At 34.9% G+C, this 15,973-nt stretch overlaps 1 protein-coding gene across 2 annotated transcripts in view; it reads right to left on the bottom strand.

Moving 5' to 3' along the window:
• LOC121367992 (protein NEDD1-like) overlaps window positions 1-15,807 on the bottom strand; it is a 30,997-nt gene extending 15,190 nt beyond the window's left edge. For both annotated transcript variants that reach the window (XM_041492477.1, XM_041492478.1), the window contains exons 1-8: window positions 15,721-15,807; window positions 11,140-11,386; window positions 9,759-9,853; window positions 6,600-6,716; window positions 4,310-4,450; window positions 2,647-2,867; window positions 1,864-2,065; window positions 361-457 (exon numbers count right to left, since the gene is read on the bottom strand). In XM_041492477.1, the coding sequence (XP_041348411.1) occupies window positions 361-457; window positions 1,864-2,065; window positions 2,647-2,867; window positions 4,310-4,450; window positions 6,600-6,716; window positions 9,759-9,853; window positions 11,140-11,266 (1,000 nt within the window). In that variant the 5' untranslated portion in view covers window positions 11,267-11,386; window positions 15,721-15,807. The remainder of the gene's footprint in view (window positions 1-360; window positions 458-1,863; window positions 2,066-2,646; window positions 2,868-4,309; window positions 4,451-6,599; window positions 6,717-9,758; window positions 9,854-11,139; window positions 11,387-15,720) is intronic.
• Window positions 15,808-15,973: the final 166 nt, after the last annotated feature.

Here is a 15,973-nt window from a genome sequence, read left to right as displayed (position 1 = left end):
ACCGTCGTAGGTTGTGACATCACTATGGCATGTATGACGTCGCTACAGCACACGCCATAGTGACGTCATAGCTTACAATTGTTTTACAATTTCGTAGCCTAAGATAACTTCAAAAATATGGGCGCAGAATGACACGGAATTAAATGTCTGGCCTACCAAAATGTTTTATTTTTTGGTGCACGGTACAATTATAAACCAAGTTTCATTGACACAGGACTTATAGCTTGTGAGAAACTGATTTAAACGCAAAACATTAACATAAAAGTTGATGCTGTCACCGCTGCCACTATCAGGAAAGTAATACCTACATATCTTGCCTTTTTACTTGATAAAGGTGAAACAAAAAGGTACTGATCGTACTTATGAATGTAACCGGGTTAACTTGAGCCGAATCTCTGGGAGCTGGTGGTAAATGTCGTCTGTTCAGTTTGTTCATTTTCTCATTGGATAGATCCGACTGGAAAATAAACAGACAAGCAAATAACAACAATAAATTTAGTTACCAGATATTCACACATTATATATTGCTGTAAAAATACATCAAGTGTTCTAAAGACACGTGGTTGACATATTCACAAGATTTCACACATTTAGTTCATTATTCCTTGATCAGAGGTTCAGCAAATGTTTAAAGTTTGTTTTGTTTAACGACACCACTAGAACACATTGATTAATTAACCATCAAATATTGGGTAATTTTGACATAGTCTATAGAAAACCCCCCACTATATTTTCCATTAGCAGTAAAGGACATCATATACCATGATCTTTAAAGTACCAGTTGTAGGGCACTCTTTAGGATGTGGAAAAACAACAAACTATTATAGAATTTTAGTTCCCCTTAGCATGTGTATTTTTGTGACATCAATATGGTAATATCTTAATGATTCCCCATAATCTAAGTTAGGGGAGCAATTAATAACTCCCCTCATTGTTTTTTTATGTTGATGTCTGCATATCTGGGTACATTGTTTAATCAGAAGCCATTAAAGACACGGTCACACACCACTGAAGGCTGTCACAGATTGCATGTCTTGAAATATAAACTGTTTGTACAGTCCTCTTTAGAAAGAGAGAAAGGTTTTATTTAATTACATTTTTTATTTAGTTACATTTATTTATAGTTAATGACCACAGTTTCAATCAGCAGCAAGGACTATCTGGGACGAGAAATAGCCCAATAAAATGCCCACCTATAAAGACCAATCCTCGACCAATTGTGCATTCTGCCCCTATCCTTACCAGCCAACCCTCACTACCGTAAGTCACAATGAAAACATTTCAAGCAGGTAACATTAGCTTTGGTTAGCAACTCTAAAGTTACAATGTTAATATAAGTTGTAGAAGCATCACGAGGGGTATATGGCTTTTTATGTACCCTCTGTGTGTTCTTTTACCCCAAGCCGAAGGTGAGGGGGTAAAAGAACACACAGAGGGTACATAAAAAGCCATATACCCCGAGAGATGCTTCTACAACGAATTTATCTTGCCGACATGTTAAACCATATAGCCAAATAATCAAAATAACGCCAGACAATAATTGTTACCAATTTATTAACGGAGCCGTACCACGCGGATGCGAACGAAACCACTTGCCAGTGACGAAAAATAGTTCCATCGATAAACGAGTTTTTAACTTCAAATGTTTTAATACGAAATTGTCTGAAACAGATATTAATAAAAATTAAAAAAAACAACTTTTTTTTATATCAGAAATGTATGTAGTAAAAAAAATTATATATTAAAAATTAAAAACTGATCCCATGGCTAGTGATTTTATAAAATTTCTAGAAGCCCTGTTTGTGCCTAATCGATTGTTTAAATTTGGAATATTCATTCAGTGTGTTCATGCTTTAAATGTACCTGGTTAGATTTATTCCCAGGCTGAAACTTCAGTGACTGGATAGATGACTTATGAGCAGTAAATGATGTGATGGGTGACGAGCTCTGCCGCAAGTCATAGACAGTGAGTTTTCCCCGGGTCGACCCCACTGCTAAAGTAAAGCCGTCGTGCATAAGATCAATCGCTGTAAGTGGACTATCTATCTCTATCACCTTCAACGTCCTGTAAAGTAAAAGCACAAAAAGATATATTTAATGTTAGGTCAAGTAATTAAATGGTCATTCGAAGTTAAACTTATTCAACCATCGGTAGAAACCATGCTATCTCAGATTTGGGTCATACTTATATCAACTTTGGATACAATTACAAAACCACTGAAACTGAAATGATTTGAGTTAGCTCCAAATATTTATGGAGATATGGACATTTTAATATTCACATTTCTAGGGTCAATGTGCTGATACCTTTAAAAAAAACCCCACAAATTCTAAACAAAACAAACACTTAAAGCTGCAATCATGGATATATTAATATTGTCATTAGAACAGGCCCAGTGGTAATAAAAGTTTTAGAATCTTGACTCAGACTAAAAACATTAATGAGGTTAATATTATTATGTAAGACTATGATTTTATCTGAAATTAGTGTAAATGTGGTATGGAAGCTTTAGTTTGTCAAAAATAAAAAATATGTTTTTGGTTTTTAGCTGTGCTATGATTACTTATTTTCTGCAATAAATATCAAACTGTTATTTGAAATATTAATTCTGTTAATCAACGACGTATCTTATTAAATAAACATACTCTTTGCTGACAACATCATAAAAGACAAGTCGTTTATCGAGACCAACTGTCATCATCAACATTTCATTGAGAGGTGAAAACGTTATTCCTGTTGCCGGAGCTCGATGAACGTTAGTGAACATGTGAATGAGACGGCGTGTGTTGGTGTCCCATAAACACACAGATCCGCTGTCATAGACTGCACCAAGCAGAGACTTCTTGAACTGAAGCTGACACACAGCCTGAAAGTAATAAATACACAGGTTAATGTGCATCTAATTTTGTATCAAATTGCACTAAAATCCATTTGTATTCCTGCAACATTACATAATGTTAATCTACATTTTTTTCTAAGTAACTAATTAATTTCAGGCCTATTTTTTTTTTTTTATCAATCTACTTCTTTTCTGGGGGTTTTCACAATGTGCTAAGTGACTAATTAATATCAGGCCTATTTTTTCATCAAATTGTACTAAAATCCATTTCAATTCCTGCAACTTTACATAATGATAATCCACTTTTTTCTGGATTATATTTTTGTTTTGGCAAATCATGTGCATTTGACTACTTAATTCAGGCCTACTTTTTTTTATCAAATTTAACCAGAATCCATTTGGATTCATGCAATTTTACATCACAGCAATCCACATTTTTTTCACAAGGTTCTAAATGATTAATTAATTCTGAATTTGATACAAATAAATACTTCAAGGCTTAAAATTTATAGGAGGCAGACTGAAAATTCCACTCAAAATGAACAATAATCAGATTCACAAGCCGTATCTCCTTTCCATCTTGTATTTTACAGTATTCCTGATATAGACAGAACTGCATATTTTCAGGAGTGGCAACATAAATCACAAACATTTTTCTTGTTGTCTTAAGTCTTCTGCATGCTGTTACAATCTAATTAGGAGACTAATTTTGGGATAAAGTTTTAGAACTGCTTCTCAATTTCTGCTTCCAGTGGTAAAGCTTTCGCTTGATGCGCAGTCGGTCTAAGACCCATTGGGCTATTTCTCTTTCCAGCCAGTGCTCCACAACTGGTGTAACAAAGGCCATGGTATGTACTATCCTGTCTGTGGGATGATGCATATAAAAGATCACTTGCTGCTAATCAAAAAGAGTAGCCCATGAAGTGGCAACAGCGGGTTTACTCTCAATATCAGTGTGGTCCTTAACCATATGCCTGATGCCAAATAACCATAAATAAAATGTGTTGAGTGCGTCATTAAATAAAACATTTCTTTCTTTGATTCCAGAATAAAACTGGAGAGGCAAAGTTTACTTACCACTACACAAGATGAATTACAAGCCATGTAATAACATGATTATTATGTGGACATAACAATTACATTTTCTAACAGAGATTGCCTGAACATTAGATGGACTGGATGTTGTTATTCTTACATATATAAATGTTAATAGGAATCTAACTGAATACCCAGAATTTTCAGATTTGCGTTAACAAAAACAAACTCTTTTAATGAGATGACAGCTCTGTGTTTTAAAAACATATCGATCAAATGTCATACATGGTATCCAACAGGGACTTCTCAAACCAAATCCGATGAATAGTCTGAAAATTACAAATATGCTTAAAGAGAGATCAAACCAAATGACTATTATAATGATAATGGTAATTCACAACATGTCTACACACAGTATTTTCCAACACAAATACCTGAGTTTTGGGGGCAACAAGTGGACTGCTGCCAAAACCTGACACCACATTGTTTATGATTATCTCCCCTGTTTCAGACCCTGAGGCAATGCACGTGTCATTGTGGTTGAAACAAGCACTTGTCAGAGTGCTTTTATGATCCTGCAAAACAGAAAGGGAAACATAAATGACATTGACAGAAAGAGTGAAAGTTATATTACAGTTATTAAAGTGACGTACCCAAATGTTTAAGCACTACAACATATTTATCACTAACAGAGCCATTTTTGAAAATTGAAATAAACATTACTTGCATATTATTATTTAGATTATCCATTCCCGAATATCCAGTGTTTCTGGTCATCTCGGTTGTTTGTAATATATCGAAATGCATTTTTTATAATTCTAATAAATGCATACTTTTGAGAAGTAACAATTTTGAAGACGAGATCTAGTCTACTTTTTTATTTCCCTGTTTTAACATCACACTCTTTTTTTCGTCCTATTGTCGCTCATCTACTCTTGTCATTTTAAGGTCTTTTTTATTTGGTTAACCAACATTACATTTTATCTGATTTAAAATGCAGTGTACCCTCGATTTAATGCCAACCCTGCCTACCGCCAACTTCTTTTCAAGTACCATTTGTATCTCTGTTTAATTCCCTCAATTTACTGCCACCCTTACCATCCGCCAAAGTCCTTTTCAAACCGAACTCCATTTAGTCATTATAATACCCTCAATAATAGCACCAACAGTGTGGTCAGAAGTCAATCATAGTGCTTTAATTAACATGTTGATTGGTGAAAATCTAACACTAATGATCACTGGTAGTACTGAGTATACAGTAACTGTGCACTGTGTTGTTGAGTGGCAATTAGCAACAATTGCTTGGGGTAGTCGTGGTATTCATGCCTAATTAGCGCTGACGGTACAGGAACAAACGACAGTCTGATGATCACGTGACAGATAGGTGCTTTCAGTTTCATTCATGAATTAATTACTTCAGGTCTGGTAATGATCTCCAGTTACCACTAAGTGACGGCATTCGTTTGGTGAAGCCTGGGACATTGTCAGTGCCACAAACATCAAAAACTGTTGGATACATACAGGGGTTGTTCCTTGAGAGCTTCATGCAGAGTTGCTTAAAGAACAAGCCAACGAAACGACAGCATTACGGGATATGGTTGGTGATGTAACACAGGCTTTCTATCGACAATGAACTGAGAATGGACCTAGATGAGTTTGTCAATGTTGATAAAGAGATTGAGACATCTGCCAGTCTCAGCGATGAGCAGATTGTTGAAAGTGTTATGGTAACTTGTGACAAAACATGCGATGACCACTGAACTGGAACCCATTCCTTCAGTGGCCATGAAGAGACCAGGATGTTAATAAAATGTAAAATTTTCATTTTGCATAAGGGAATAAACATTCTGATTTACCGTGTTTATAAATACATAAAATATTTGTTAATTTCTTGTTATTTTTTAATTTAATTTTATTTGTGTCACTGTTTGTTAGTTTTATTTAAAACATGTCATTCTGTTGACATTTAGCAACTTCAAACAAAATATGTTTGGTAGTAAATTCAAGGCACTCTTCACTATACCGCCAACTCAATATAATGCCAAAATTGTATTGGTACATTAGTGGGCGTTAAATCACAGTTATACTGCACGCATCGAAATAAGTCGAGAACAGTCGTTCAGGTTACCGGGAGGTTACCACATGTAAGAAAAGTTGAGAATGGTGTTTCGTTCTCGACAAAAATGTCAATAACGGTAGTTTCGTTTCCGAATATAAACCAGGTAATACATTCCAGACTTCTGCGTTTCATTTTCTGGTAAGGAATTGCATCAATGTGCAATTGCAAGCAGTAATAGTCATTCTGCATTTAAGCCGCATCCACTAGATGAATTTACTTCTGCGTTTTGTTTTCTCGTATGAAATTGCACCGATTTTCGTGCGCACTTGTGCAATTGCAAAGCAATTTCGGCAATTTGCGTTTAAGTAGCACCCACTAGACAAATTTACTTCCAGATTCCATTAGTCATACCAATAACAGGAATTCAACTCTAACTTTCATATAGTTGCGGTTACCAGGCTATATTTTGTGGTAACCTGTAAATGGGTTACCAGACACAATGTTTATTTTGATGCCTGTACTGTAAATGAAGTTAACTTTGTTAATTTGTTTTGTATGAATTACTACAATTAACATCAAAGCTAAACACTGAATTACACTTCCTTTTACAGTAAGTTTATACTACTAAATAAATATAATTATAATAAACTTAAATTAAGACATACCTTGAATGTTTTCTTTGCTTTACGCATCTTAACATCCCAGATCTTAACAGTACCACTTATACCTCCAGATATCAAGTGTCGAGCACTTGAATCGTACTCAACGCACGTCTGACCTTCCTGAAAAACACAAATATTAATATGACATTAATGAAGTTTAGTTAAAGCTGCTGTCACATTGTGATAAGAACAGATACAATCAAAATAGGAATAGAAAGTTTAATGACAGACCTGAGGCAGACAATTTCAAAATTAGTTTTGTTAATAACATCACTAGAGCAGTTTGAATTATTAGTCATGGCTATTGGATATCAAACAGTTGGTAATTCTGACATAGTCTTAGAGAGGAAACATGATGTTTTCATTAGTAGCAAGGGATCTTTTATATGCACCATTCCACAGACAGGATAGCACATACACCTTTGATGTACCAGTCGTGGTTCACTGCCTGGAATGAGAAATAGCACAATGGGCCCACGAACAGGGATTGATCCCAGATGAACCACGCATCAGGCGATTTGCTTTACCAATGGGCTACGTCCCACCCCCATACCCCATTTCAAAAGAGTGTGATTCTCAGTTTTAGTACTAACCTCGTACCAAAATCATCAACCAAAGCTATTTTCTTTTAACAATATGGAAAATAATGTGTTCAGAGAATATTGTTAAATGAATGCAGACCTCGTCTTTTAAGGTGCACGGGTGCGATCGCACTCGTACAGCGCATGCAATTTCAATCTGGCAAGTGTGAAAAATAATGCATGTTACACTTAATAAACAGCGCATGTCAAATATTTTTTTTATACTGATTGCCACTATTTACAAAACCGTATGTAGCTTATAGAAAGTTCTGTTTAATAATACCAATTTTTTTTTTAAATGTGACGAGAATGGTAGCGTTCATGCAACCTTTTAATACATGACAGGTACTTATATTTGTTATACACAGGGATTGAGAGGGACTGGAACAAAACAGCTTTCTGCGACCAGGGTCCAGGGGCAGCTCAAGGGCCCCTGAAGGAAAATTGTTGTTTGCAACCCCTGGAAATGCCAAAAATTGCATTCAATGCGAACAAATCTAAACTGGTTATAACTTATAATATAAGGCGCACATCATAAACTTGAAACCGTGAAAACATGTAAATGAACCTTGTGTGATCAACAGTACTGAACATCATGTTTTTGTTTCTTTAGACGAAATGGAAAAGCGCATTTACATATTTCCGCGTAGCTCTCACATCCCTGTATACAAATCGGGAAAACACCGGTTTAACAGACATCTTCGAAGACGTACCAATCTGATCAAAACTCCTTTGCCTATTTAATTTATTATTAATTACAAACAGTCCACTTTTGTAAGGTAACATATCACAACGTCTGATAAGGTATAGTTTTGAAGATAAAAAGGAATTGAATTAAGCAGTGGCTTCTGTGGCCTACACATTGACAAATGAACTCATTACGGAAATCAGCATAGTAGGTAAAATTGTCTTGATTAGTTCATAGTTATTAGCCTAAAAAGCTTATGTGAGGTCCCGAAAATGGCAAGCGTGTAACTTTTTATTTTCTTTAAAAAAGAAATGAAATTTAGACAAAGACAATTCAAAAGTAGACAAAATAATAAAAAGAAGGAAAAGAAATGATAATAGGTATATAGTAATAGGCCTAGGTATCATTTCCTTTTTTTATGTTTATTTTTTTATTTTTTATTTTTTTATCTTTAAACAAAATCAAATAAAACTTCACTTAAATATATGTATTTCAGCCAGAAATTAATGTTATTTATATATCCATATATGTACATAATATAGTAACAGTAATCATAGCCGACTATTTATTTTTTGTTTGTTTCAATACATTTGTTACAAGGTCACAGACCATTTGACTGGAACATAATTTGATGCACAGTACTCTGTGGCATATTGCCCAATCAGAGCTATCGGGGTCAGATTATTTTTACTCTTGGAACTTTGGCTGCACGCACACACTGGTCTACTTAACAACTTGTTATGCATTTATGATGGTGTCTAAAATTAGGTTTTTTTTTAGATCATCTTTATTATGACATCCAATGTTTGGAATAAAATCCTTTGTAATGACATATTTTGTTGGAGTTCGTATATTTTATATCAACAACACTGGGACCGTTCTAGATCAATAACGTAAAGCTGACTTGACATAGATGTCAGAGCCATTCGTAACTGGTAGCGGTAGGTCAAATGACGTGGGAGGTAGACTGGCTGTGTAATTGTTTAATTAAAAATATCACATGAATGTCAATGCCCCAACAAACAATGTCAATTGAACTAATTGTAGGCCAACAATTTCATGAATTAGTAAAAAAAAAAAATTAAATAATAATATGAGGGATCTAATTCAGTCGGTAGTGCACACCTGAAATGCTTGGGTCATAGTTCTAATTGAACCACCTCCGCAGAACCAGTGGGTTTTTCTTATCCCAACTTTCCTAATCATGTTCGTTGTAAATTCAAGACAAGTTAATTCCTAATTTCCTACACATGTTTAGCTGCACGTTCATCAAACCATCTTAACACTGAAAAAAGTATCTATAATTGTGTACATCAAATTATCTGAATAGTACATACTGTAATTAAAAAATCAGTGTATGTCATAATTATATTTCTATAGCACTGCACCTGAAATGTTTAATAACTCTATTCCTGAAAGGGTCCGAGTACACTAATGAACCAAGTATAAAATTAGAAAAAAACATTATTGGTTTATTGGATCATTTTTGTTGCAACATACTCTACATTTACATGTACCAATTACTTCATACATTAATAATGCTTGGTTTTCACTCGCCGTAGCATTTTGATGAGTGTGATTTTTCATTCGCCTAAGCATTTTGAGGTGTGCGATTTTTCACTCACCAGTTTTTCAAAAGGCAAGGACTGTGAATGAACTTTCTGCATTGCAAGGAAGTGAAAAAAAGAAAGAAGCAAATTGATGATCTCTCTTTATGTTATTTTGAATGGTGAAAAAAAAACCCAGCTAATTATTTTTTTTTTTTAATAACTCCCCATGAAATATGATTTTCCAGGCCTGCTAAATACTATGCACGACTATTCGAGGAGTCCCTGACTGGAATGAACCTGTTAGTAGCTCCCAAAAAGTGACTGTGTACAATATAGTACATACCTCACAATCCAAACTGATTGTGGCAACACTCCCATTCTTTACACAAGACAGAGCTATTTTGTTGTCAAGGGCAGAAGCACTAGCTAACCAAGAGGCTGAAAAAAAGAGAGAAAGATTTAAGTTAATAAATATAAGAAAAGTGGGGTAAAGACAAAGCAAATTACGGATATCTGTTTAAAAACAACTCAGGACATTTTGATCTACACTTACACAGGGCTTCTAGATTATGATAGCCCCACTCTCATGCTAGTAAATAACTACTATTGCCATGCTCGACGGCAAGTGAAAAAAAAGAAAAGATATCAAATGTTGTATTTTGTAAATTTGAATATCCTGCCCCCACAACAACCCACAATGTTAGTGTTTGTAAGCTCTATCTCCATTGTTAGGTGACATATATGAAAATATTATTATTATTTAGTAAAATTGTATTTACTTAAAGTAAAGTAGGGCTAGTGAATTTTAAATTGTGGCTGGTAAATTTTTTAAATCACTGATCCCATGGCTAGTGGATTTTATAAAAATTATAGAAGCCATGGCTTACATGTATTTGGTTGCTAACATTTGGTCATTTCCACAGTTCATCTGATGAACAAGCATTCTGAGACTACTGCTAAAGCAATACATGTCCCCTACCAGGACCAACAAATTTTTCTATCTCCTAAATTCAAGGGCCATAACTGTGAAAAATGGGTAAATTGCCATGAAAATTAAGCTTGATCTCTAACAGTACATGATAAAGATATATAAACAAAATTTCAGCTCAATTGTAAAAATAACCATGATGCAAAGTAAACAACTTTATGTGTCACAGAATGAAAAAAGTTTGTTTTGATTAACACCATTAGAGCAAATTGATTTATTAATCATAAGCTGTTGGATGTCAAACATATGGTCATTTTGACAGTCATAGAGAGGAGACCCGCTACATTTTTCCATTAGTAGCAAGGGATCTTTTATATGCACCATCCCACAGATAGGTCAGCACATACCACAGCCAGTGTTTTTGCCAGAAAGAAACTTTTGGGTATGGCGCTATGGAATTGAACGTAACCACAGTAAACATCCTACAACAGGGGGTATGGGGGGGGGGGGGATTCCACCAGAGAGAAAATGAGTTAAGTTTAGGGTTAGGGTTTAGAAAATCATACATTAATGATAAGAGTAATTCATTTTGTCAAAAGATTAACTTTAAAAAAATAATCAGCAGAAATATTTGGGTATGGTGCCATACCTGTTTTACCCTCTGGCAGAAACCCTGACAGCCTTTATACCAGTTGCAGTGCACTGGCTGGAATGAGAAATAGACCAACAGGGATCTATCCCAAGTGTCACAGAATGTGCCCTGCGTTAGTTCTACTTGTTATGATGCAATAATTACCATCATTACTCCAACTCAGTGCAGAAACATTTTGGTCGTGTGGGTTGTACTGTTTGAGACGATCAAAAGTATGACAATCCCATAGCTTAACATCATCTCCCGCTGATGCAAGCTTAAATGATGGCATCTTTCCTAGTGACTCATCAATCTTCAAGCTTGTCCAATACTTAATAAACTCCCTGTAAATACATTTCTTAAAGCTTCCAAGTCATTTAACTGGTCAGAGATGACAAAGAACCCATGTTTTCTGAAAAAAGAAATTAAAAAATTGAATTATATTTAACATTAACAGTAATTACAATATAAATTATTATTCTTGCTTCCAACACAATAGTCAATCATTTGAAAAAAATTAATGGCAAATTAAAGACTGAATTACTAATGATTGCAAACAGAATACTTACATGTTCTTTTCCCAATTGTAGATATTTCCATGAGTATACTAGTTACAATAATGTAATGCTGACTTTGACACAAATGTCTTCAGTTCAGTGATACACACACACACACACACACACACGATATATATATATATATATATACAGGGGTTTCTCCAGGGCCGTAAAGGCATAGTGAGCCAATAAGCCTTGGTATGTAAAGTAAGCACTTTGACGGCGTGTAAGTGCCTTAAATCAATTTCCGCGACACGTTGATTTCAAGTGCTTTAGAAAAACAATTATCACAACTATGAGCATGGCAGTCGAGTACATCTTGCAAACAACTTGTGTAACAGTATCTCAAGCACACCTAATCACCATCAAGGCTAGCTCTGGCACTCGCCAAATTTGACAATTAGTAGTTGGCAAATTTTATTTTAGTTTGGTGAAATAATTTCATGTAATAATTGACATTTTTTTAAAGAATATAACTGACAATTTCTGCAATTTTTGAAGTTTAATAGACAATATGGCAAATTGTTTTGCTCACCCAAAGCTAGCCCTGACCATGATTGGTAAAACACTTCCTCAAAACCTACTAATGGACCAGTCTTTAGCTCACATACATTCTTCTTAGTAAACCAAACTGAAATTATTTACAAAATACATTTTTGTAGGAGGATGGGACAGACTATAGTATAAGTAACAGTGGGAATAATTTAACAAGTACACTTAAGGGAATTTGTCCTAAAGCTTAGCATACCTCATCATGAGGATCATTTAAAGGTTCTACTACTGAAATGCTTGTGTTGCAGGATCAAACCACCTCAGTGGATCCATTCAACTGATTGGGTTTTTCTCATTCCAATCAGTGCACCACAACTGGTCAAAGGCAGTAGTATGTGCTTTCCTGTCTGTGGGATGGAGTACATAAAAGATCCCTTGCTACTAATGAAAAAATGTAGCGGGCTGCCTCATATATATATATATATATATATACATATCAGGGGTGGGAATTGGTGAACGTAAAAAAGAAGAAATCTAGAGGGGTCCCGGAAATTCTTAAAATCCTAGGTTACAATCTGTGCCATCTGGCACATTTTGGAGGAAAGGACGATTAAAATGCGAGGAAACGCTGATCCGAGAATTAGCACCCCTGACATAAATATGTCAAAATTACTAAATGCCTGACATCCAATAGACAATGATTAATAAATCAATGTGCTCTAAAAGGTGTCGTTAAACAAAACAAACTTAATCACTTTGAAAGAACAACTAATTTTTCAGAGGTTAACCATAAACTGTCAAAATGACTAGAGCTGGGCGTTATTGAAATTTCAGGTTCGGTATCGGTATTTTGTGGGTGATTTACCTCAGTAACGGTACAGTATTCGGTACTGGTACAATATCGAATGGTATTTTCGGTATACTAGACTTTAAATACATGCCTGAGTTAACTCTCACCTGCTAATTCCATCCAAATAAAATTAAATTCCATACACAAATACTCCCATCCCCCTCCCCATCCCAAGTCAAGCCACTGACCCTATCGGAGGTCACATCTGGATGGGCGTGTTCGAAACTCTAGTGGTATATGAGCATTGTTAAACTAATTATCTATCTATCTACACAAATACACTGGTGGCACCTAAGTCTGCGCACCTAAGCATTTGTGTTATATTTTAAAGTTAAAATCTTTCTTTTAAAATATATATATGTTTCACCGCTATTGTACAATGGAACAATAAACATGTTACTACTGAACATTATTTTAATTTTTAAACATTTAAACTCAAGTAATAAGCACATTTTTAGTGGCACCCTCCTGTATTTTGCTGGTCTGTATGACGGCACATAAGTCTGCGCTGCAAACATTAAAACAACCACTTCTGTTGCTAATATTCACAGAAACAACAACAGGTAATAAATCCGACTTTTTGTAAGTTCTAGACAACACACACTTCCTATTATAGTCTGTTTCAGGAAAATTTAGATTGCGCAAATGAGATAAATATAAATGGTGTTCCATGCGTTTGGGTAACACAAAATTACAATATAAAAAAGGCCAATGTCAAAATATATTATCATTATTCAACAAAAGTTGTTTGTAATTAACTGTGTAAATGAGCACAGATAGTAGAGGCACTGATTTTCCGCGATCGCGGAATCACCTATCTGAAACGGAATTCCTGATTTTTTTCCAAAACATTATTTAACTTTAAATAGCGCATTTGATTAATTAAAATTTATTTTTCGAACTAGAAACAATGGACACTGCCATCTGCCTGTGCTACGCTACGACACTAGTACCTTTGTATGTTACGCCAAATGTTTAATGTAGAGTATCTAGACGTTTTACCAGTCGTGTTTTCTTCGCTTATTCCCGGCGATTTAACGGGAAAAACCAAACATTGTGAGCTAAAATTGTCCGATATTTACTCAAGTGAAAGATATGTTATGTTTGCTTATTAATTTTTAACATTTGCGGCATTGCCATATTTACGATTTCACAAAGGAATGCAGTAATTGCATATTGTATGCCAGGCTTTGTTCAAAGTAAAGTAGTTTGTTTTATTTAACGACGCCACTAGAGCACATTGATTTTTTTATCTTATCATCGGCTATTGGACGTCAAACATATGGTCATTCTGACACTGTTTTTTTTTAGAGGAAACCCGCTATTGCCACATAGGCTACTCTTTTACGACAGTCAGCAAGGGATCTTTTATTTGCGCCTCCCACAGGCAGGATAGCACAAACCATGGCCTTTGTTGAACCAGTTATGGATCACTGGTGGTGCAAGTGGTTTACACATACCCATTGAGCCTTGCGGAGCACTCACTCAGGGTTTGGAGTCGGTATCTGGATTAAAAATCCCATGCCTCGACTGGCATCCAAACCCAGTACCTACCAGCCTGTTGACCGATGGCCTAACCACGATACCGGTTAGGCTTTGTTCAAAATAAATGAAACAAGAGAAGTGGTTTATAGTGTGATCGTTTGTAATTATTTTCCCGATCATATCGTAAAGAAAACCGAAAATGTCCGAAGTCTGTGTCGTGGCGTATTCGTGTTTAAAATTAAACCAAAAATAAATACAAACTACTGACATGTTCTGCCTCATTGCATATTTATTTATTTTATACCAGCAATTAATTGCGGTGTGTGTGTGTGTGTGTGTGTGTGTGTGTGTGTGTGTGTGTGTGTGTGTGAAACAAAAACAGAATTTGTTTAATACTGAAACGGGAAAAAACCCAGAATTTGTAACATTATGAAACAGAAAAGGGAAAAATCTGAAACGGAAAATCAGTGCCTCTAAGATAGTGTTCATTAGAAATGTAGCACAATCAATGATAACTTTGAAACAGACTATAGCAAAAAATAGGCAGTGTAAGCTTGGTCGTCTGGCAGCCATATTGCCGGTTGTGTAACTCGGAGGGAAATTCAAAGTATGCTTGGATGTTTACGTTAACAGATAAAATAAAATATTGATTTCATTTATGGATTCATAAATTACAATAAGGTATGTATTGAAGCTTCTGTATAAACTTGTGTAAGTTAATATACAAGTTTGATCATTACAGTGGTGACAGACATGTTGACAGGTGATACAAAAACATGTTGATCGAGGCTGGCAAGAGTATACTTTTAGTACATTAATTCAGTTTTTTTCAATCAAATTGTTATATACCATTTATCTACATGTATATATTCACAATCAAGATGTGTTGTTTTAACAATTGTTTTGTGTATTAAACTATTGTTTGTTTACAAACATACCCCAACACTTGTTTCAAGACATAATGTAATTAACATGCGCAGACTTTTGTGCCACGCAGACTAAGGTGACATGTGTGTACTCTTCTTTTAAGCTATTTTGCAATCGTCAGATGTATTGTTAGTCACTTAGTGCTTAACTAAATAGCAGATAACATTTTTCAATACCAAAATTTCAGTATTTTGAAATTTGCTCGGCAAATCAGTATTGACATGATACCGATACAAAACGGTATATATGGTACACCGCCCAGCTCTAGAAATGACTGAGTCAGGCAACATGCAAGTGCATTTTAAAATTAATTTTAACAAGTCAAATGTAAGCCACTAAACTTATTTAGTTATTACCAACCCAAAACTTTATTTGCCAGCTAGTCATTTATGAAATAAGTTTATGGAGAATTCATTAACACTGCTATGATATTACCCAATAAACGAGTTGTCTTAAAGCGATGAGCAACATTCAAGTAACGTGATAAGATTTGTAAACAAATTACATCCCGCCTTCTTCTTCCATTTAACAATTCACAATGAGGCTAAGTAAGAAACTATAAATTCTAGTCAGCAATTTCAATCGAAATGCACTTAGCCGCCCTATTTATTTTCACATTCTACATGTAATGAACCACAAACATTTGACAGATTGGTGTATATAGCTAAATTTGATATATATTAACACA

Source organism: Gigantopelta aegis, chromosome 3 (assembly GCF_016097555.1).
Source record: "Gigantopelta aegis isolate Gae_Host chromosome 3, Gae_host_genome, whole genome shotgun sequence".
NCBI lineage: Eukaryota > Metazoa > Mollusca > Gastropoda > Neomphalida > Peltospiridae > Gigantopelta > Gigantopelta aegis.
The sequence above is the reverse complement of the archived record's forward strand: the minus strand, read 5'-3'. Positions and strand labels throughout refer to the sequence as shown.